The sequence below is a fragment of the Triturus cristatus genome, chromosome 10 (assembly GCF_964204655.1).
Source record: "Triturus cristatus chromosome 10, aTriCri1.1, whole genome shotgun sequence".
In the NCBI taxonomy this organism is placed as follows: domain Eukaryota; kingdom Metazoa; phylum Chordata; class Amphibia; order Caudata; family Salamandridae; genus Triturus; species Triturus cristatus.
Window position 1 is genome coordinate 51,249,283 of NC_140593.1, and position 21,479 is coordinate 51,270,761.

The 21,479-nt window shown below is 51.2% G+C and overlaps 1 protein-coding gene across 1 annotated transcript in view; it reads right to left on the reverse strand.

The window, feature by feature from the left end:
- LOC146788812 (phytanoyl-CoA dioxygenase domain-containing protein 1-like) overlaps nt 1–20,237 on the reverse strand; it is a 30,072-nt gene extending 9,835 nt beyond the window's left edge. The window contains exons 1-4 of the mRNA XM_085630397.1: nt 19,676–20,237; nt 18,584–18,800; nt 17,169–17,260; nt 6,235–6,374 (exon numbers count right to left, since the gene is read on the reverse strand). Coding sequence (XP_085486523.1) covers nt 6,235–6,374; nt 17,169–17,260; nt 18,584–18,800; nt 19,676–19,805 — 579 coding nt within the window. The 5' untranslated portion in view covers nt 19,806–20,237. The remainder of the gene's footprint in view (nt 1–6,234; nt 6,375–17,168; nt 17,261–18,583; nt 18,801–19,675) is intronic.
- Between the last annotated feature and the right edge of the window lie 1,242 nt (nt 20,238–21,479).

Sequence of the window (21,479 nt, forward strand, 5' to 3'; positions counted from 1 at the left end):
CATCAGCGATATTTGCAAGGTTGTCCATCCGGGGTACGCCCAGTAACGCTCACTTTGCATCTCATTAGAGATGCAAAGGGAGGCGTTGGGAAAAAGGGTGCTAACATGCGATTATGCATGTTAGCACCCTCATGTAAATAGGGTGATAGTTTTATCTCCGCTTTTTTGGCTTTTTAAGCCAAAAAGGCGGAGATAAAGCCCTTGTAAATATGCCCCTTTGTGTGAGTTCACCCCCAGTGGGAGTTGTGAGTGCACAGCACTGGTGCACCCAAAGAGGGAGTTGTGAGTTCACAGTGTGAGTGCACCCCCAGCGGGAGCTGTGAGTGCTCAGCACTGGTGCACCCAAAGGGGGAGCTATGAGTGCACAGTACTGGGGCATCCAAAGGAGGACCTGTGAGTACACAGTGTGAGTGCACCCCCAGCGGGAGCTGTGAGTGCTCAGCACTGGTGCACCCAAAGGGGGAGCTATGAGTGCACAGCACTGGTGCATCCAAAGGGGGACCTGTGAGTACACAGAGCTGGTGCACCCCAGGGGTTGTTGTGAGTGCACAGTGTTGGTGCACCCAAAGGTGTACATGTGGGTACACATTGTGGGTGCACCCCTAGGAGAGCAATGAGTACACAGTGTGAGTGCACCTCCAGTGGGAGCTGTGAGTGCACAGCAATGGTGCACCCAAAGGGGGAGCTATGAGTGCACAGCACTGGTGCATCCAAAGGGGGACCTGTGAGTACACAGTGTGAGTACACAGTGTGAGTGCACCCCCAACGGGAGCCGTGAGTGCTCAGCACTGGTGCATCCAAAGGGGGACCTGTGAGTACACAGAGCTGGTGCACCCCAGGGGCTGTTGTGAGTGCACAGTGCTGGTGCACCCAAAGGGGTACATGTGGGTACACATTGTGGGTGCACCCCTAGGAGAGCAATGAGTACACAGTGTGAGTGCACCTCCAGTGGGAGCTGTGAGTGCACAGCAATGGTGCACCCAAAGGGGAACCTGTGAGTACACAGAGCTGGTGCACCCCAGGGGGCGTTGTGAGTATACAGTGTGGGGGCACCCACTGGGGTACATGTGAGTCAACAGTGTGGGTGCACCTCTACCGGAGCTTTGAGTACACAGTGCTGGTCCACCCCAAGAGGAACTGTGAGTACACAGTACTGCTGCACCCAAAAGAGGAGCTTTGAGTACACACTGCTGGTGCACACAAAGGAGGAGTTGTGAGTACACAGTGTGGGTACACGCTGAGGTGAAGCTCTGAGTACACAGTGCTGCTGCACCCAAAGGATGAGCTGTGAGTTCACAGTGTTGGTGCACTCAAAGGATGAGCTGTGAGTACTCAGTGCTGGTGGACGCCCAGGGGAAGCTGTAAGTGCACACTGCTGGTGCACCCAAAGAAGGAGCTGTGAGTACACATTGTGGGTGCACTCAAAGGAGGACCTGTGAGAAGACAGCGCTGGTGCACCAAAAGGAGTGTCTGGGAGTACACTGCTGGTGCACATCTGGGGGCTGTGAGTACACAGTGTGTGTGTGTGTGCACCCAAAGGTAAACATGCGAGTACCCAAAGGAGGAGCTGTGATTACACAGTGTAGGTGCACGCCCAGGGGGAGCTGAGTGTGTGCAATGCTGGTGCACCCAAGGAGGAGCAGTGAGTATACAGTTTAGGTGCACCCCTAGGGGAGCTCTGAGTATGCAGTGCTGGTGTACCCCTAGGGGAGCTTTGAGTATGGAGTGCTGGTGCACCCACAAGGGGAGCTGTGAGTTCAGAGTGATGGTTCACCCTAAGGAGGAGCTGTGAGTACACAGTGCTGGTTCACCCAAAGGAGGAACTGTGAGTTCACAGTGCTGGTGCATCCAAACGAGGAGCTGTGAATACACAGCGCTGGTGCACCCAAATGAGGAGCTGTGAATACACATCGCTGGTGCACCCAAACGAGGAGCTGTGAATACACAGTGCTGGTGCACCCAAACGAGGAGCTGTGAATACACAGCGCTGGTGCACCCAAACGAGGAGTTGTGAATACACAGCGCTGGTGCACCCAAACGAGGAGCTGTGAATACACAGCGCTGGTGCACCCAAACGAGGAGCTGTGAATACACAGAGCTGGTGCACCTAAACGAGGAGCTCTGAGTACACAGTGTGGGTGCACCCAACGAGGAGCTGGGAGGTCACAGCGCTGGTTCACCCAAAGGAGGAGCTGGGAGGTCACACTGCTGATGCACCCAAATGAGGAGCTGTGAATACACAGCGCTTGTGCACCCAAACGAGGAGCTGTGAATACACAGCGCTGGTGCACCCAAACGAGGAGCTTTGAATACACAGCGCTGGTGCACCCAAACGAGGAGCTGTGAATACACAGCGATGGTGCACCCAAACGAGGAGCTCCAAGTACACAGTGTGGGTGCACCCACTGAGGAGCTGGGAGGTCACAGCGCCGGTGCACCCAAACGCGGAGCTCCAAGTACACAGTGTGGGTGCACCCACTGAGGAGCTGGGAGGTCACAGCGCTGGTTCACCCAAAGGAGGAGCTTTGAATACACAGCGCTGGTGCATCCAAACGAGGAGCTTTGAATACACAGCACGAGGAGCTTTGAATACACAGCGCTGGTGCACCCAAACGAGGAGCTTTGAATACACAGCGCTGGTGCACCCAAACGAGGAGCTGTGAATACACAGCGCTGGTGCACCCAAACGAGGAGCTGTGAATACACAGCGCTGGTGCACCCAAACGAGGAGCTTTGAATACACAGCGCTGGTGCACCCAAACAAGGAGCTTTGAATACACAGCGCTGGTGCACCCAAACGAGGAGCTTTGAATACACAGCGCTGGTGCACCCAAACGAGGAGCTTTGAATACACAGCGGTGGTGCACCCAAACGAGGAGCTGTGAATACACAGCGCTGGTGCACCCAAACGAGGGGCTTTGAATACACAGCGCTGGTGCACCCAAACGAGGAGCTGTGAATACACAGCGCTGGTGAACCCAAATGAGGATCTGTGAATACACAGCGCAGGTGCACCCAAACGAGGGGCTTTGAATACACAGCGCTGGTGCACCCAAACGAGGAGCTCCAAGTACACAGTGTGGGTGCACCCACTGAGGAGCTGGGAGGTCACAGTGCTGGTTCACCCAAAGGAGGAGCTGGGAGGTCACACTGCTGATGCACCCAAATGAGGAGCTGCGAGTACACAGCGCTGGTGCACCCAAACGAGGGGCTTTGAATACACAGTGCTGGTGCACCCAAACGAGGAGCTCCAAGTACACAGTGTGGTTGCACCCAAACGAGGAGCTGTGAATACACAGCGCTGGTGCACCCAAACGAGGAGCTTTGAATACACAGCGCTGGTGCATCCAAACGAGGAGCTTTGAATACACAGCGCTGGTGCACCCAAACGAGGAGCTTTGAATACACAGCGCTGGTGCACCCAAACGAGGAGCTGTGAATACACAGCGCTGGTGCACCCAAACGAGGAGCTGTGAATACACAGCGCTGGTGCACCCAAACGAGGAGCTTTGAATACACAGCGCTGGTGCACCCAAACGAGGAGCTTTGAATACACAGCGCTGGTGCACCCAAACAAGGAGCTTTAAATACACAGCGCTGGTGTACCCAAACGAGGAGCTTTGAATACACAGCGCTGGTGCACCCAAACGAGGAGCTGTGAATACACAGCGCTGGTGCACCCAAACGAGGAGCTGTGAATACACAGCGCAGGTGCACCCAAACGAGGGGCTTTGAATACACAGCGTTGGTGCACCCAAACGAGGAGCTCCAAGTACACAGTGTGGGTGCACCCACTGAGGAGCTGGGAGGTCACAGTGCTGGTTCACCCAAAGGAGGAGCTGGGAGGTCACACTGCTGATGCACCCAAATGAGGAGCTGCGAGTACACAGCGCTGGTGCACCCAAACGAGGGGCTTTGAATACACAGTGCTGGTGCACACAAACGAGGAGCTCCAAGTACACAGTGTGGTTGCACCCAACGAGGAGCTGGGAGGTCACACTGCTGATGCACCCAAATGAGGAGCTGTGAATACACAGCGCTTGTGCACCCAAACGAGGAGCTGTGAATACACAGCGCTGGAGCACCCAAACGAGGGGCTTTGAATACACAGAGCTGGTGCACCCAAACGAGGAGCTCCAAGTACACAGTGTGGGTGCACCCAACGAGGAGCTGTGAATACACAGCGCTGGTGCACCTAAACGAGGAGCTCTGAGTTCACAGTGTGGGTGCACCCAATGAGGAGCTGGGAGGTCACACTGCTGATGCACCCAAATGAGGAGCTGTGAGTACACAGCGCTTGAGCACCCAAACAAGGAGCTGTGAATACACAGCGCTGGTGCACCCAAACGAGGAGCTGTGAGTACACAGCGCTTGAGCACCCAAACGAGGAGCTGTGAATACACAGAGCTGGTGCACCCAAACGAGGAGCTGCGAGTACACAGTGTGGGTGCACTCAAAGGAGGAGCTGTAAGTACACAGTGTGGGTGCACCCCTGGGGGGAGCTGTGAGCACACGGCGCTGGTGCACCTAAAGGAGAGGCTGTGAGTACACTGCTGGTGCACATCTTGGGGGGGCTGTGACTGTGCTGGTAAAGCACCCACTGGAGAACAACAGCACAGTGCTGGTAAAGCCTCAAGGGGAATGGAATACATAGTGCTGGTGCACCCCCAGGGAGAGCTGTGAGTACACAGTCCTGATGCACACTCAAGAACAGCTGTGAGTACGCAAGGTTGGTGTTCTCTCAGGGGGAGCTGTGAGTACAGAGTGCTGGCACACCCTCAAAGGACGTTGTGAGTACACAGGTTGGTGCACCCCCATGGGGAGCTTTGAGTGGACAGTGTGGTGCAACCCCAGGGGGGCTGTGAGTACACAGTGTGGGTGCACCCCCAGGGTAAGCTGTGAGTACACAGTACTGATACATCCCATTGGGAGCTGTGAGTACACAGTACTGATGCATCCCATGGGGAGCTGTGAGTACACCGGTTGGAGCACCCTCAGAGGGAGCTGTGCATACAGGGAGTGCACAGTACATGGGCACCCTTAAGTGGGGTAGTGAGTACACAGTAATGGAGACAAAATGCTCATTATGGGAAGGGTGGTGCCATAAATTGATGGATGTCTTGGCCCCGCCCCCTTCCCGGCGGTCTCATTTATAAGTTGGGGGGAATCACTGTGTGACGGGGAAGTGAAGTCCACCCCAACAGACGTGAACCTGTGGGATTCATCCCCTTCTCTCCCCCTACAGCAACCAGCGGACCAAAGTACATCAGCAGAGTGGTATTCCTATCCTTCACAGGACTGGACTCTGGAGCCGGGACGTGGCTCCTTTAATGCGGCCTTCCAGTTGGACGAAACCCCACCCCCCGATGACGTCGTGGTAGAGGGGCGGATAAATGCTGAGGAAACCCGGAAGACGACGGACGGCGTTTCCCGGGAGGAAGAAGGAGAGTTGGAGCCAAGGAGTACGAGGAGACAGGAGAAGAAACGAGGAAGCGAAGAACGTGACGACCGGAGCACGGAGCCGAGCAGAGACGACCGCTACAAGCCAGGAGGCCACCGCCCCCTCGAATCGCCCCGCCACGTTCCCACGGGAGGAGCGTGGCTTGAGCAGGTACGGGGGAAAGTAGCGGGCTGGGTGGGAAGAAAGCCGCCACCTTCGCTCTAACGTACCCGTATAGTCAAGCCATAACCCCCCCCCCCTCACTCGACACCTAGTCCCTTGCACTTGCCGGCGAACCAAAGAGCACTAGAGCACTCGGTTTCCCTCACTCCCGGTCCTTGATACCAGCTGAGCAGGACGTTGTCCTAATCCTTGGTTTCCTTGTTGTTTTTTTTTGTTTGCTGCCATCGCTGTAACGACATCACCGGAGCCAACCCGAGTGTGCGGACCATAAAAGGGGAAAAGCGGAGAAAAGTACCTCCTACCAGCAACCTGGAGGCGTCAGGACAAAGACTATCGGACTCTCCCTCGTATACAGCTAGCAGAAGGACAGTAAGACAAAAGAGAACTTTATATAAAATAAAACCTTCTTTACATCGCCCTAGCCTGGTTGTCGACTCTGTCCCTACTACCCCGCAACACACTGGTCTGCCTGACACCCACAATGCACCGGGCTCGAGTATGATGGCTTTTCATGTTACTTTGTGACGCTGCGGTAACCCTTTGTTTGCCTGTGGGAATTACCACAACTGTGAGACATCAGTCCAGGAAACGACAGGAAGCTGTGAACTCACCGACATCTGGCCAGCCTGGAGAGGACACTCCACCGCCTTCTCTGCATCCACCAGGTGCCGCGGAATCTCCTGATTGGTTGACAGCATGTTCCCCGGGATCATCGCTGCGCGGTGCTCCAGGACACCTTGTTTGTGACTTCCTGCAGAAGAAAGGGGGTTGGAGTGAGGGGGCACTGATTCCTGGCCTGGGTACTCATGCAGCCCCCGCCTCTGTCTACAAGGAGGTGTCAGCCACGGGCCACACCCACAATAATTATACACACACTTACCTACAATTATTATGCATATAAAAGGCATCTGCGTGGTAACGGGTGCCTGGAAAAGACTGTGTGGTAAAGGCATCTGCGTGGTAAAGGCATGCGTGGAAAGACTGCGTGGTAAAGGCATGCATGTTAAAGGCATCTGCATGGTAAAGGCATGCATGGTAAGAGCATCTGTGTGGTAAAGGCACCTGTGTGGTAAGGCCATCTGTGTGGTTAAGGCATCTGCATGCTAAAGGTATCTGTGTGGTATAGGCATGCATGGTAAAGGCATCTGTGTGGTAAAGGCATCTGTGTGGTAAAGGCATGTGTGAAAAAGACTGCATGGTAAAGGCATCTGTGTGGTAAAGGCATGCGTGGTAAATGCATCTGCATGAAAAAGCTGCACGATAAAGGCATGCATGGTAAAGGCATCTGTGTGGTAAACGCATACATGGAAAAGACTGCGTGGTAAAGGCATCTGTGTGGTAAAGGCATCTGTGTAGTATAGGCATGTGTGGTAAAGGCATCTGTGTGGTAAAGACATGTGGGAAAAGACTGCATGGTAAAGTCATCTGTGTGGTAAAGGCATGTGCGGAAAACACTGCTTGGTAAAGGCATCTGTGTGGCATAGACATGTGTGGTAAAGGCATCTATGTGGTATAGGCATGCATGGTAAAGGCATCTGTGTGGTATAGGCATGCGTGGTAAAGGCATATGTGTGGCATAGGCATGTGTGGTAAAGGCATCTGCCTGGAAAAGATGTGTGGTAAAGTCATGCGTGGTAAAGGTATCTGTGTGGCATAGGCATGCGTGGTAAAGGCATCTGTGTGGTGTAGGCATGCGTGGTAAAGGCATCTGTGTGGTATAGGCATGCGTGGTAAAGGCATCTGTGTGGCATAGGCATGCGTGGTAAAGGAATCTGCGTGGCATAGGCATGCGTGGTAAAGGCATCTGTGTGGCATAGGCATGCTTGGTAAAGGCACCTGTGAGGCATAGGCATGTGTGGTAAAGGCATCTGCTTGGTAAAGGCATGCATGGAAAAGACGCGTGATAAAGGCAGGCGTGGTAAAGGCATCTGATCTGCGTGGAAAAGACGCGTGATAAAGGCATGCGTTGTAAAGGCATCTGTGTGGTATAGGCAAGCGTGGTAAAGCATCTGTGTGGCATAGGCCTGTGTGGTACAGGCATCTGTGTGGTATAGGCATGCATGGTAAGGGCATCTGTGTGGCATAGGCATGCATGGTAAAGGCATCAGTGCGGCATAGGCATGCGCGGTAAAGGCATCTGTGCGGCAAAGGCATGCGTGGTAAAGGCATCTGTGTGGCATAGACAGCCGTGGTAAAGGCATCTGTCTGGCATAGACAGCCGTGGTAAAGGCATCTGTGTGGAATGGGCATGCGTGGTAAAGGCATCTGTGTGGCATAGACATGCGTGGTAAAGGCATCTATGTGGCATAGGCATGCATGGTAAAGGCATCTGTGTGGCATAGGCATGCATGGTAAAGGCATCTGCTTGGTAAAGGCATGCGTGGTAAAGGCATCTGTGTGGCATAGGCATGCGTGGTAAAGGCATCTGTGTGGTAAAGGCATCTGCATGGAAAAGACACGTGATAAAGGTGTACCTGGTAAAGGCATCTGCATGGAAAAGCATCGTGATAAAGGCAGGCGTGTTAAAGGCATCTGTGTGGAAAAGATGCATGATGAAGGCATGCGTGGTAAAGGCTTCTGTGTGGTATAGGCATGCATGGTAAAGGCAACTGTGTGGAAAATACGCATGATAAAGGCATGCGTGGTAAAGGCATCTGCGTGGAAAAGACACGTTGTAGGAGAGTAGGATCTGCTTCACATGGGTACCCCCACTTTTTGCTGGTGTTTCACTGTTTTTCGACCTTAGTCTGGCTGTGGCCCTGCTAATTAGGACCACAGCCTAGCTACTTCCGCTCTAAAATGGTTTCCATGTGCATTAGGTACATATCTAATTGCATTCTAAAGTGCCTTATAAGCCCCTAGTATATGGTATACTATGTACCTAGGGCATAGGTACCTCAGAGGCCTACCAGGGGCTGCAGCATGTATTATGCCACCCCTGGGAAGCACTCCAAAATGGCACCACAGGTCTGCTACTGCAGCCTGGGTAAGGGTGGGCTGGCACCCCTTACAGTGGTATAGGCTACCTATATCCACACATATATACAGACACATATAAACCTATGAGCCACTCCTATGGCAGGCCTTGACAATCCTGAAGGCAGAGTGCTTGGTTTTATGTGAGAGGGTGCCCAAGCATGAGCTGAGCCCCTATGCAGCTTTCGGAAATACTTCCTTATGGCTGTTCTGTGATACAGCCATACCATATACTCTTAACTGCATTATAACCTCGCGGTAAATGCTAACTTTGGAATGGCTGCATCAAAACATGTCGTGTTTGGTGTCAAATGCTTTGGAATACTACCCCCCCGCCAGTTCTGGCGGCGGGGGTAGCATTCCACCCTTCTAGAGGGAGAGAAATGTTCACACTGGCTAAACCCGGTAGGACTTTCCTGAGCCCTGGCATCACAAAATGGATGCCTCTGCCACAGACATGGGTCTGGCCTCCTGCTGCTGACCGAAACTCCAGCAGGGGAGGCCTGGACAATAGGTTTCCTGTTGAAGGGAGGTGTGACCACCTCCCCAGACAGGCAGATGTGTAATGGGGCTGGGCGGGAGCACTCTCTGGTGCTTTGAAGTCCTGCACTGGGTGCACGTTTGCTGTCCCTGTACATAGCCCAGTTCAAACCGGTTGCAGGGGCTACCTGCCCCTGCTCTGGCACAAAACTGGACAAAGGAAATGGGTGTAACCACCCCTCTTTCCAAGCCCACCCATAGGTGGGGCCTTAGAGTTAGTCCATCCCCTAAACTTACTATAAGTATAGGAATCCAGTCCCTAGGACTTTAGATTACCCTGGACAAAACTCTGCAACGTACATCCTGGACCTTTGACGTTCTATCCTGACTAGAAGACTGAAGAAATCTCCCTTGGGGTCAAGGAGTGACTCCCCTGCTTGGCAGGCACCAAAGAAGCAACTGACCGGTCTGCATCGCTGAAGCTCCCGCCGGACGCCAAAGTCTTTGCATCACCAAAGGTAAATTTCCAGACTTCCCCGAGGCTATCCTGAGTCCACAGCAAAGCTGAGGCCCGTGGCTATCGTGGGTGATGTAGAACCGTGACCCCTGGACACCGTGAACTTTTGCAGCAACACTATCTTCCTGGTCCTCCTCGAAGTTGTGCTTTGGGCTCCGAGTAGCCCCAGTCGTGAGCACCTCCTGCACTGAAGATTGTTGGCCTCCACTCCACGAGTGACCCGTGGGCCAGCTTCAAGTGCGACCGCTTGAGGCTCCTTTGCGATCACTAGCCCGTTGACTAGCAGGTCCCCACTAAGGCAACTCCTTTTCTAATTGGGCTTATCTGGTTGCTCCAGACGTGCCCTGACTTACCTTCACTGGGTGAGTCCCTCAGACTTTGCTGGTCTGCACCGCAGTCCTTTCTCTAAATTCCAGTGACTTGCCATTGCCAAGGTTTGTTGGGTCCATTCTGGTTGCCGACACTGCAGCACTCGACAGACTTTGTGGGACAGCTCGAATCCGGCTCGTGGACTTCGTCGACGCCTCCTGGACCTCGTGGCTGAAGAGTCAAGACACCCATCAACTCACCTGAAGCACCCAACATCTGTGTGCATTGGTCCATCCTGCCCTTGGTCACTGGCTAGTGACCCAGACTCTGTCCCCTCTGCTTTCAGGTTCCTTCCATCCTAGATCCATGCTTGGATCTCTTCGGACACTTCTCCTCTTCACGGCAGCAGCAGTTCTTTGCAGGCTCCCATTGAAATCGACGACGCGACCCGACACCAAAAGACACCTATGCACCCGGCATCCCTGGGTGAGGTAACTCGAGTACTCCGGTGCCCTCGTGGGTGCTAGCCCTAGAACTTCTTAAGTCCAAAAGGGTTTGGTCCTGACTCGATTAGAAGTGTCCCTAATCTTTAAATTTCCAACCGCAACATTGCCCATAGAAGATAACGGGAACCCGCGGTTGTGTTCTCACACTGCATACAGTCCCCGTGGGTCCCCTGTGTCACTACCTTGGGTGGTTCCTTGGGGTCCCAGCGATTCTACAGTGTTAGAAATGGGGGTCTCTAGTTGGCAATGGCTGGCCACTGTCCAAGTAGGGACCCTTCTTCCTAAGTCAGAGAAAGCAGCCTACACCCTTTGATAACCCCTGCGCAACCCTGTGGTAACGTAGCACGAGCAGTTAGGCCTATCTCAGAGGCAGTGTGTGAAGCATTTATGACCATACACAGTAATACAATAAGGAACACTACAAGTGGACACCACTCAAGTAGTTATAAAAAATAGGTATATTTATATAGACTTAATCACAAGACCAATAACAGTAAAAATACACAATACTAGAAAAGTATGGTTACTTTAAAAATGCTGCAAAAATAGTTCAAGGTGCACAATATGATGTTCAGTTCAATGCAGTGGTCTCTGCGACCCTTTTACTCACAAGGTATCTGGATTCTGTAGCAAAGCAACAAAAATGTCGCTAAGGAGTTGTAGCGATAAATTTCCTCACGCTAACCAGCGATGCGTTGAATCCTTACTGCAAGGGAGGATGATGCGCTGGGTTGCAGGCAGGACAAAGCGACAAACTTCTTCATGCTAAGCCGGTGATGCGATAAAATTCTTGCCGCTAAGGGAGGATGATGCACCGAGCCTGTTGCGTGTGCGATCTTTGCTGCGATAGAAGAAAATGGCGCTCCGCGAGGGAGCGACGATCCTGATGCGATGCGGGGAAAATGGCGAACGCTCGGTGTCCGCGCTGCGATGAGCTTGGTGCGATGATTCTGGGTTAGCGAGCGCTTTGGGGCACGCTAACAAATAATGCGACAATCCTTGGGTTTAGCGAGCGTTTTCAGGCCCGCCGTCAGGCGATTCAATAACTTGGGTTAGCGAGCGTTTTCAGACCTGCTGACAGGCTCTGTGACGATCTTCGGGATAGCGGGTGTTTTGGGACCCGCTGACGGGTGATGCGATAATCTTCGGGGTTAGCGAGCGCTTTCAGGCCCACTGACAGGTGATGCGACGATCTCCAGTAGCGAGCGCTCGGCGGCAGCAGAACGACGATTTTTCTCACGCTCACCAGCTGCAGCGGCCCGCTAACGGGGGTTAGCGACGATTTTCAGCACTCTTTTCTCAGCAGTAGAGCTAGAGGCCCTGGAACTCACAGGAGCCTCACCTGCAGATAGTAAACCTCGCTGGGAGGACACAGGAGGCTGGTGGTGGAGTCTGGTGTGCCTGAGACTCCTGCAGGAGGCTAGCTCTCTTCTAGCCCTTGGGTGATTGCTGTAGCCACAAAATAAATGTTCCTTCAAAGTCCTTTTCCTCTCCTTCCAAGTCCAGTAGTAACCACTGCAAGCCAGTCCAAGAAACAGCACACAAGCACAAGGACAGTCCTTCTCCTGCAGATTCCTGTAGTTACACGGACAGAGGTTCTTCTTGTTGTCCAGGAGCAATACAATTTGTAGGAGTTTGGGCACAAATATTTATACCCCCGAAGTCTTTGTTCTTAGGAGTCACAAGTCTCTGAACCCAGCCAGAATCAGTTCTGCCCAGCCCTGGAGCACTTTGTTTACCAAGCTGCATCCTTCCTTTCAGAAAGAGGGGGTCTGCCTTCAGACGCACAGTGGGAGGTGGAGCCAGCATTCACCTTGCCAGGCACAGCCCTATTCAAGTGCAGGAGCTACCTCTCCCCTCACTCCAAGGCAGATCTCTCTATTCAACCCAGGTCTGACTCAGCCTGCCCTGTCCCACCAAAACCAGACAGCCAATACACATAATAGCAGAGCACACTGGAAGGCTTAGGCAAGAAAGTACCTATACTCTAAAAGTGGTAGTTTCAAACACAGAATATAAAAATAACCTTCACTAAAAGATGTATTTTAATATTCTGAGCTCAGGCATACTAAACTCGTTTTTCTACCATGTTCTGTGGGTCAGTTAGGACTATAGGATGTAATATCCCAGACCTCCCATTCTGGCCTACGGAGAACAGGTAGCCTTACAGTAGTGAAAAACGAAATTGGGTGTAATTCACTACTAGGACATGCTACACACATCAGGGCATGTCCTACCTTACACATACAATGCACCCTACCATAGGGGTGGTTTACATGATGCCAAGGGAAGGTTTAGGGGCTGGGAAGTGGGTGCAGTTCACAGCCAAGATGGCAGTTCTGGACTGCACACAGACTCTGCGGTGGCAGGTCTGAGACACACTTAACAAGCTGCTTCTGTGTGTGGCACAAACCAGTGCTGCAGGCCCACCAGCAGCATTCGGTTTACCAGCCCTGGGCACACACAGGCCACGCTACTAGGGACTTACAGGTAAACCAAATAAGCCAATCATGGATGTACCAATTCACATGTCATCTTTACAAAGGGAGCATTCGCGCTGTGGCACTGAATGGCAGTGGCACAGCGCCCAGAGCATCTATAACCAGCAAAAACAGAGGAGACACAGCGAAAAATGGAAGGGAGACTCACGCCATTCGCATTAAAAAAACTGCTGCCCCTCTAGTTAGCCATTGGCTGGACAAAAATCACAATGAGAAGGACCTTAGATGGTCCATCCTGGAGAAAATACGTACCCCACCCGGGAGAGATCCAAGTTCTCTGAGAAAAAAGAGAGAGACTTTTTGGACCTTCTATCTTGATTCAGTGCAGCATGGGCTGAATGAAATAATCCAGTGGGAGAATGCCATCATGTAATCTCCTCGTCCTCTACTCTTTTAATCATAAGTATGCTGCGCATCGTGTAATCCTCTTGCCTTCTCTGCCTTTTATTTAAAGTATAGCTGTCTACGCTTTGTTGACTCTAAACTGGTTAGACCCTATGATTGGAAACCGGTATGTGCCCCAGTTCCGAGTTTGACGGCTTGGCATTCGTTGCACGCTGCGTGTTTACATATGATCTGTCACCAGTAATTGGCCGCTAACGTGCCTGTGCCATACTCTTTAATTCTTCCTTTAAAGTCCTCTTTCTACTCGCATCTATCCTTGTAGCCAGGATGATCCCTATTGGCTCTCGCGAATCCCCTACCTCATTTAAGGAAGTTCTCCGTTTGTGTATTCAGTTCAGGCGTCCGGACGGGTGTTCCTGACATATCGCCGACGGATCTACAGACTCTGATACTAGGATCATTCAACAGGTATGCAGCTCCTAGCCCCTTGGGTTATTTTTCGGCATCAGAACCTATGTTGAAGGTATCTCCTGCCCCCCGTTAGGGTTGTCATTTACTTTCCTTCTTAGCGTAGTTGTACGCAGTGATCTTTTATTTGACCTGTTACGGTCGGTTTGAATCAAGGCTAATTCCTCTCCGCGTCACCCCTTGTATGCGGATTTAACGATGTGTCGAGTTCATCTTACTGGCTATTTGGCATGGCTAGAAATCCTTATTTTACATCTCCACTTTAACTTTAACCGTTCTGTAAACATTGACAGTCATTGTCTTGTTTTTTCACTTTCCGACATATCCCGTAATCTCCTGCCTGTTTGATTCTCTTGCTGCAGGAGCTCCCGGAGACCTGAACGATATCCTGCTCCCCTAGAGGTCAAATACTATCGTCTCCGAACTACCCTCTTTTACCTTGAAACCCTCTTTATTCGTATGAACTGTTTGTCTCCTCTATCATGATGACGTCCTGTTCTTTAAGTACGTGTTTTTTATACAAGTTTTTTGTCTCTGAGTAAGACAAAGATAATTATTTCCTAATCAAATCTAGGGAATTCCTATTGGTTAATCTGTGTCCACCCCATGTTTTGCTTTTAGACGTGAAGGCATCTGTATAAACTGCCTGAAGTGTAGCGTGCTCTGATTAAGCGGATTACGTTTGGACTCTCGCATAAATACTTGGGATTGAACTCGGCTGGCCATCTTTATTGAAGCGGAGCATTCCCTCGATACTCTGAGCTATTCCAACTTCTTGATGATTACTATTTTGACCCCCATCCTGTGGGTTGAATTTTAAGTATGTTAATATTATTGTTCTCAGTTATCTTGTACTCCTTTCTCCACATTTTAGTGCATGTACCCTCTCTAGGTCGCACGTTGGGATTAATCTATTTGGTGAATTTCTATCTTGCGTGTTCTTTATATATATTTTTTTCAGAGCTTATACTTCTGTGCACCATTTTCCAATCTGTTTTTGTGTTTCTCACATGTCATTTGGTTTCCTACGGTGAAAAATCTCTTCCCCTCTGGAGGCCCGCTGTCACATAGTCTCTGCCTAGGTACCGATTTGAACCTGATATATATAAATGTGTATCTTTCTTTTGTATGCCTTTGCCCCCCGCTCACACCTAATGGACCCTAACTGAATGGTCTTTGCGTTACATACCATATGTATTTGTCATCTATTTAAATTTGTTATTATATTTGCTGAATGTTTGTTGGTTATTCTTGTTAGTTTTATCAATTCTAGGTATTATCATTGTCCCCCACTTCCCAACGGTCGTCGCCCTGATGAAGGTGGGACCCACGATTGGGTCCAATACCGAAACGCGCGTTGGCGCTTGAACTTTCGGCTCTTTGTTCATATAGTGTCACCTATTTGATATCTTAATGATACATGAACCTACCACCTATATAATCACATCTGGACAAGTTTTTCCATATTGACCGGAATTGACTTGCAGTATGTTTGCTTGAATGAATGTTAGGTATATGAGTTGAGCTTTGTGTGGGACATATACTATTTTTAGATACGTGATTTTGTGGTTTGTATTTTTCTACACTAAATAAATGTATGTATATGCTATTATCAATCAATAATATTCGAATATACTGTTTGTGTTCAAAAAAACAAAATAAACAAAAAATTATTTTTATATCCACATCTTGGGCCTGATTCACAGAACTAACTTAGACAAAATCCTAAACTTACTACCATTTTGGTATTCACAGAAGGCACTTACTCATTTCGGTATTCACAGAAGTTAGGAGTCCTAACTTTAGGACTCCTAAATGCTCCATCCAGACATATAGTTGTGGCCCACGCGGCGCTGAGGGCGCCAGGACCTGCGCGTGGAGCGCGTGTTCCATCTCCAGACTTTATGTAATAGGACAACATCCCTTTGTCAGGACAGCAGTGGACTCCGATAGAGATGAAGACAATTTGTCAACACCACTGTGTCAAGGCACAAGGGTTTCAACAATATAAGCCTGCTGCACACACTCATTGTCAGACTCTGACTCATTGTGAATGAATGCACCGTCTTCCCTTCTGAATAACTCTCTCCCACATCCCTAAGTCATGACAACGGGACTCCCTGGTTAAAAGATGGTCTACCTCCCATGCTGTATAGCCCTGTCCCATATCCCCATGTCACGACACTGGGGCTCACTGTAAAGGGATTCACCGTCTTTCACTCTATATAACTCTCTCCCACACCCTTTTGTCATGACAACGGGACTCCCTGGTTAACAGATGGCCTACCTCCCCTGCTGTATAGCCCTGCCCCAGATCCCTATGTCACGATACTGGTGCTCACTGTAAATGGATGCAGCGTCTTCCACTCTGTATAACTCTCTCCCACATCTCCATGTCATGACAACGGGACTCTCTGACAAAGAGGTGCATTATCTTCCCTTCTGTGTAACTCTCTCCCACAACCCTATGTCATGACAATGAGGCTCTGTGGTTGATAGATGGCCTCCCTCCCATGCCATATAGACCTGTCCCCATCCCTATGTCGCGATACTGGGACTCACTGTAAAGGGATGCAGCATCTTCCATTCTGTATAACTCTCTCTCCCACATCCTTATGTCATGACATTGAGGCTCCTTGGTTAACAGATGGCCTACCTCCTATGCTGTATAGCCCTGTCCCCATCCCTATGTCGCGATACTGGAGCTCACTGTAAAGGGATGCAGCATTTTCCACTCTGTATAACTCTCTCCCCATCCCTATGTCGTGACAATGGGATTTACTGGCAAAGAGAAGCATTATCTTCCTTTCTGTGTAACCCCAAACAATAGGGCTCACTGGTACAGCGAGCCCATGCTGTATAGCCCTAACACAGTGCCCTTTTATCGTGGCACTGGGGCTCATTGGTAAATAGATGAACTATCTTCCTTTCTGTACAGCCCTGTCCCACACACTTATGTCACGACACTGGGGCTCATTGGTAAAGAGATGGCCTATCTTCAACGCTGTATGGCCCTGTCCCACACACCTATGTCACGACACTGGGGCTCATTGGTAAAGAGATGGCCTATCTTCAATGCTGTATAGCCCTGTCCCACACACCTATGTCACGACACTGGGGCTCATTGGTAAAGAGATGGCCTATCTTCAATGCTGTATAGCCCTGTCCCACACACCTATGTCACGACACTGGGGCTCATTGGTAAAGAGATGGCCTATCTTCAATGCTGTATAGCCCTGTCCCACACACCTATGTCACGACACTGGGGCTCATTGGTAAAGAGATGGCCTATCTTCAATGCTGTACAGCCCTGTCCCAGATTCCTCTGTGATTACATTGGGGCTCGCTAGCAGAGTATTAGCCCATCCCCCAATCTCAGCCAATCAGCGTGAAAGCTCCCGGCTGTTGTGATGCATGCATTGACTATGGGATTTTATCCATACCTGGAATAACCTGCAGGACACCGTTCTCTGCGTCTACGTCATCCAGGGCAAGCCACACTGAGGCCACCGGGCCCCCCTCGAAGCCCCAATACCTGGAAGTAAAAGGAGGAGGACGCTGTCAGCCAAACATCCGCAGACCCCGGGGCATGATGGCACATGAGGGCACAGGATAGCACATGAGGGCACAGGATAACACATGAGGGCACAGGATGGCACATGAGGGCATAGGATGGCACATATTTATTCAATGAGTTTTATATAGCGCTGGCTAGACCCGTAGGTATCAGAGCGCTTTACATTAGGTTACACAACGTTACAGAAAATGAAAACAATTACACATTACATCAAAAATAAGCAACGCATTGAGAGAGGAAAGAAAGGTGAGACAAATAGAGCGGAGGGGGGGAAAGGGGAAGTGTGAGGGGGGAGGATGAGGGAAAGGACGGCAGGAGAGACTAAAGGAAGTCTGCCCAAAGAATGACTGGGTAGGTGACGTCCGAGGAGGGAATCCACAGCCCGTCTCCCCTTTAGCTAAACCAGGTAGCTCCATCGGGCATCAGTAAAATGGCTGGGTCTCAACTGACGATAAAGGCACAGGATAGTACATGAGGGCACAGGATGAGCACATAAAGGCACAGGATTGCACATGAGGGCACAGGATAGCACATAATGGCATATGAGGGCACAGGATAGCACAAGGGCACAAGATGGCACATGAGGGCACAGGATGGCACATGAGGGCATAGGATGACACAGGATCAACATGAGGGGATAGTATGGCACATGAGGGTACAATATAGCACACACGGGCACAGGATGGCACATGAGGGCACAGGATGGCACATGATGGCACATGAGGCATAGGATGGGACATGACGGCACATGATGGAACATGAGAGCATAGGTTGGCACAGGATGGCTCATGAGGGAACAGGATGGCACGAGGGCATAGGATGGCACACAAGGGCACAGGATGGCACATGAGGGCATAAGAGGGCACATAAGGGCACAGGATGACACATGAGGGCACAGCATGGCACATGAGGGCATAGGATGGCACAGGATGGCACATCAGAGCACAGGATGAGACATGAGGGCACAGGATGGCATAGGATGACACAGGATGATGTGTGTCTGATAGTGCAGCCCGCACTCTCCACTCTAGCACTGCTTAGGCACAGCTACCACCCACAAAAATATGCTGTAATCTACCCTGTGTGTGCCCCGCCCACCCCGCCCTGTGTGTTAAACACCACATGGTGCCCATCAAGTAGCCTGTTAATCTCACCTCATAAGGCTCAGGTGGCAGGAATGTCATCCTTTGGCCTTACTCTTGAAGTACAAACAGACACATCACACCTGCTGAGCCCTCCCCTCCCCCCTTCCTGGAGCCAGGACCCCGCAGTCTGACTTACTTGATGTCCTGGTGCCAGGCCACGTAGGGGGCGGTGTTCCCTCGGCGGGGCAGGTCGGAGGCCGGGTATTTACAGATGAACCTGGAGTCCAGCAGGATCACGTTGGGCCCCAGCACGGCGGTGATGGCCTGGAGGGTGTGCGGGTGGGTGGCGAGGCCCAGCACCCACGGCAGGCGCAGGTGGACGTTGTGCAGGCTGTACTGGGCGTGCTCCTTCCCTGCAGGGCACACATGGAGGGGGGTTACGTTAGTCTCTACACCGAGAGGCCTCTACACCATAGTGGCGTAGCAAGAGATCTTCCTGCGCTGCCCTGCGTCACAACGAAAGGGCAGGAATGCGCCGTATTTATCCAATACTGGGCTTTCTTTCACTTTCTCCCTGCGCTGCCCGGTGTCACTACGAAAGAGCTGGAATGCGCTGCATTTATCCAATACGGGGCTTTCTTTTACTTTCTTCCTGCGCTGCCCGGCGTCACTACGAAAGGGCAGGAATGCGCCGTATTTATCCAATACTGGGCTTTCTTTTACTTTCTCCCTGCGCTGACGCCGTTTCTGCAGCCTAGTGCCAACGCTGGCACCCTTGCACCATGGAGCAACACTGCCTGTGTTACAGGCAGGATTGTTTTTGTGCAGGAAGGGACACCTTCCAGCACATAAACAATCCGTAGACGCATTCTCCTCTTTCTAGGTGTGCTCCACAATGCAGCACACATGGAAAGTGTAAAAACGAGTAGAAATAGATATTTCTCCTCGTTAGGCCTCACCTTGGGAGGCATAATATTTTGACCCATTCCCAGGTTTACAAGTCCTTGTAAATCTGTGAATGCGTAAAAAACAATGAGTCGCGTGGGAACAACCAAGCAACACCCATGGAACGCCTTTCGGGTGCAGGGTGACGCAACGCAGAGATTTGCGCTGCGTTGCATTACTCCATATTTGTGAAGCCACTCAGGGCCACGCAGAGTGGATTTCCGTGGCTTCATAAATATGGCTGGGCTTTGCCTCGTGCATGTACCACTTAGCATGGTGCAAGCATGACGCAAGGCCCTCATAAATAAGCCCTGAGAGATAAGGCTGCCCTCCCTGCACCTACCAAACTCCTCCTCCAGCTCCTCGAAGGCCCTCCTGGCGCCCTCCAGCTCCTCCGGGTTCAGCACTGGCACTGCCGTCAGGAAGCCCTGGGCATCATAAAGGGTCTCCATGTGCTGAGGGTCCGCATTCATGGTGAGGGCGAGGACTTGGGCCCCGCTGCTTGTGCCAGGGATGGGGGTCTGCCGCCTGCCTCCTGAGAGCTGTGCCCCAGATGTGGATAGGATCCTCTGGCACCGGAGTTGCCGGCACTCCAGATGTTATCCTTCACCTCCAGAGGTGCTGATGCTCCAGGCGTGATCTTCTGGCTCCCAAGATGCAGGTGCTCCAGATGTGGCCCCGTGGCTCCCAAGGTGCTGGAGATTCTGTATCCTGGAATCAAGAGATCCAGATGTATTTCCTCCTGCCACTTGCAGTGCTGGAGCTCCAGATGTTGCTGGGGGTCACTGCAGCTGGTCTCCTCCCTCCTCTGCCTCGGCATCTTATGTAGAGCCGCTCAGCCCCCTTCCTGTCAGACCCCCTCCGCCCCCGTGTCTTCACTCCCATGATGTCACCACAGCCGTGGGCTGCTTTCGGTTTCTCACTTCAGTCCCAGCTCATGACACCACGGCCACTGGCTGCCTGCATTGTGTAATCCTGGGCATGTCAGCGGCGGAGGAGTCATAGGAGAGAAACTGCAGACGCCAGCTCGGACGTTCCCATGTGGTCCAAGGGTGCTACAACAATGGGGTTCACGCGGGAGTCGTACAGAGGTACCCTCAAATGAAGGGACTTTGAGATGTGTATGTATAAATAAACATTCCATATATACACTGAAGCCAGTATCGGGGTGTTATCCTGTCCGAGGGGCTCCCGAGAGCTAAAGCTGTGTCTATGTCAGACCTGAAAATAACAGGTCAGACAAAAGCAGTGGTGAAAGGCGGGATTTACATCTGACCTCATGGGAACTGACGTCAATTCTTCTCCAAAATGCGAGAAGCTAAGGAAGAGACGTCACACAAAGGCTTTGCCACAATTACGTGACATGAGGAGAAACCATGATATGCAAGGGTTGTACTGACCCTAGGATAAGTGCAACCCTCACACACCAAATACAGCCGTCAGACATCAGGCGCAGACACCACAGCTGAGAGGCCAGATACAGACATCACACACAAGATGCGGTGCTTATATGTCTGACAGAGCCTCATATGTGGGATACACTCATCACATGCTAGACAAGTGCATGCACAGTATGCAATCTTCATATCAAAGATACTGCCTTTATACATGGAATACAGCCCTCATACCGACAAACAGCCACAATACACCAAGCATATCCTGATACACCACGGCAGCCACTGTACATCTGATGCAACCCTCTTACATATGATGGAGGCCTCATAGGCCAAATACAGCCCCCAGACACAAGATACAACCAACATAAAGCAGGTACAGCAATTATACACTTGATACAGGCATTAAATACAAGATACAGCCAACAAATTCCAGCCACAGCCATCATACACGATACAGCCATCATATACCAGAAACATCCATCATATACCAGATACAGCCATCATATACAAGATACAGCCATGATAAGAAAGGTACAGCCATCATGTACCAGACACAGCCATCCTGTGTCAGATACAGCCATCATATACAAGATACAGCCATGATAAGAAAGGTACAGCCACCATGTACCAGACACAGCCATCCTATGTCAGATACAGCCATCATATACAAGATACAGCCATGATAAGAAAGGTACAGCCACCATGTACCAGACACAGCCATCCTATGTCAGATACAGCCATCATATACAA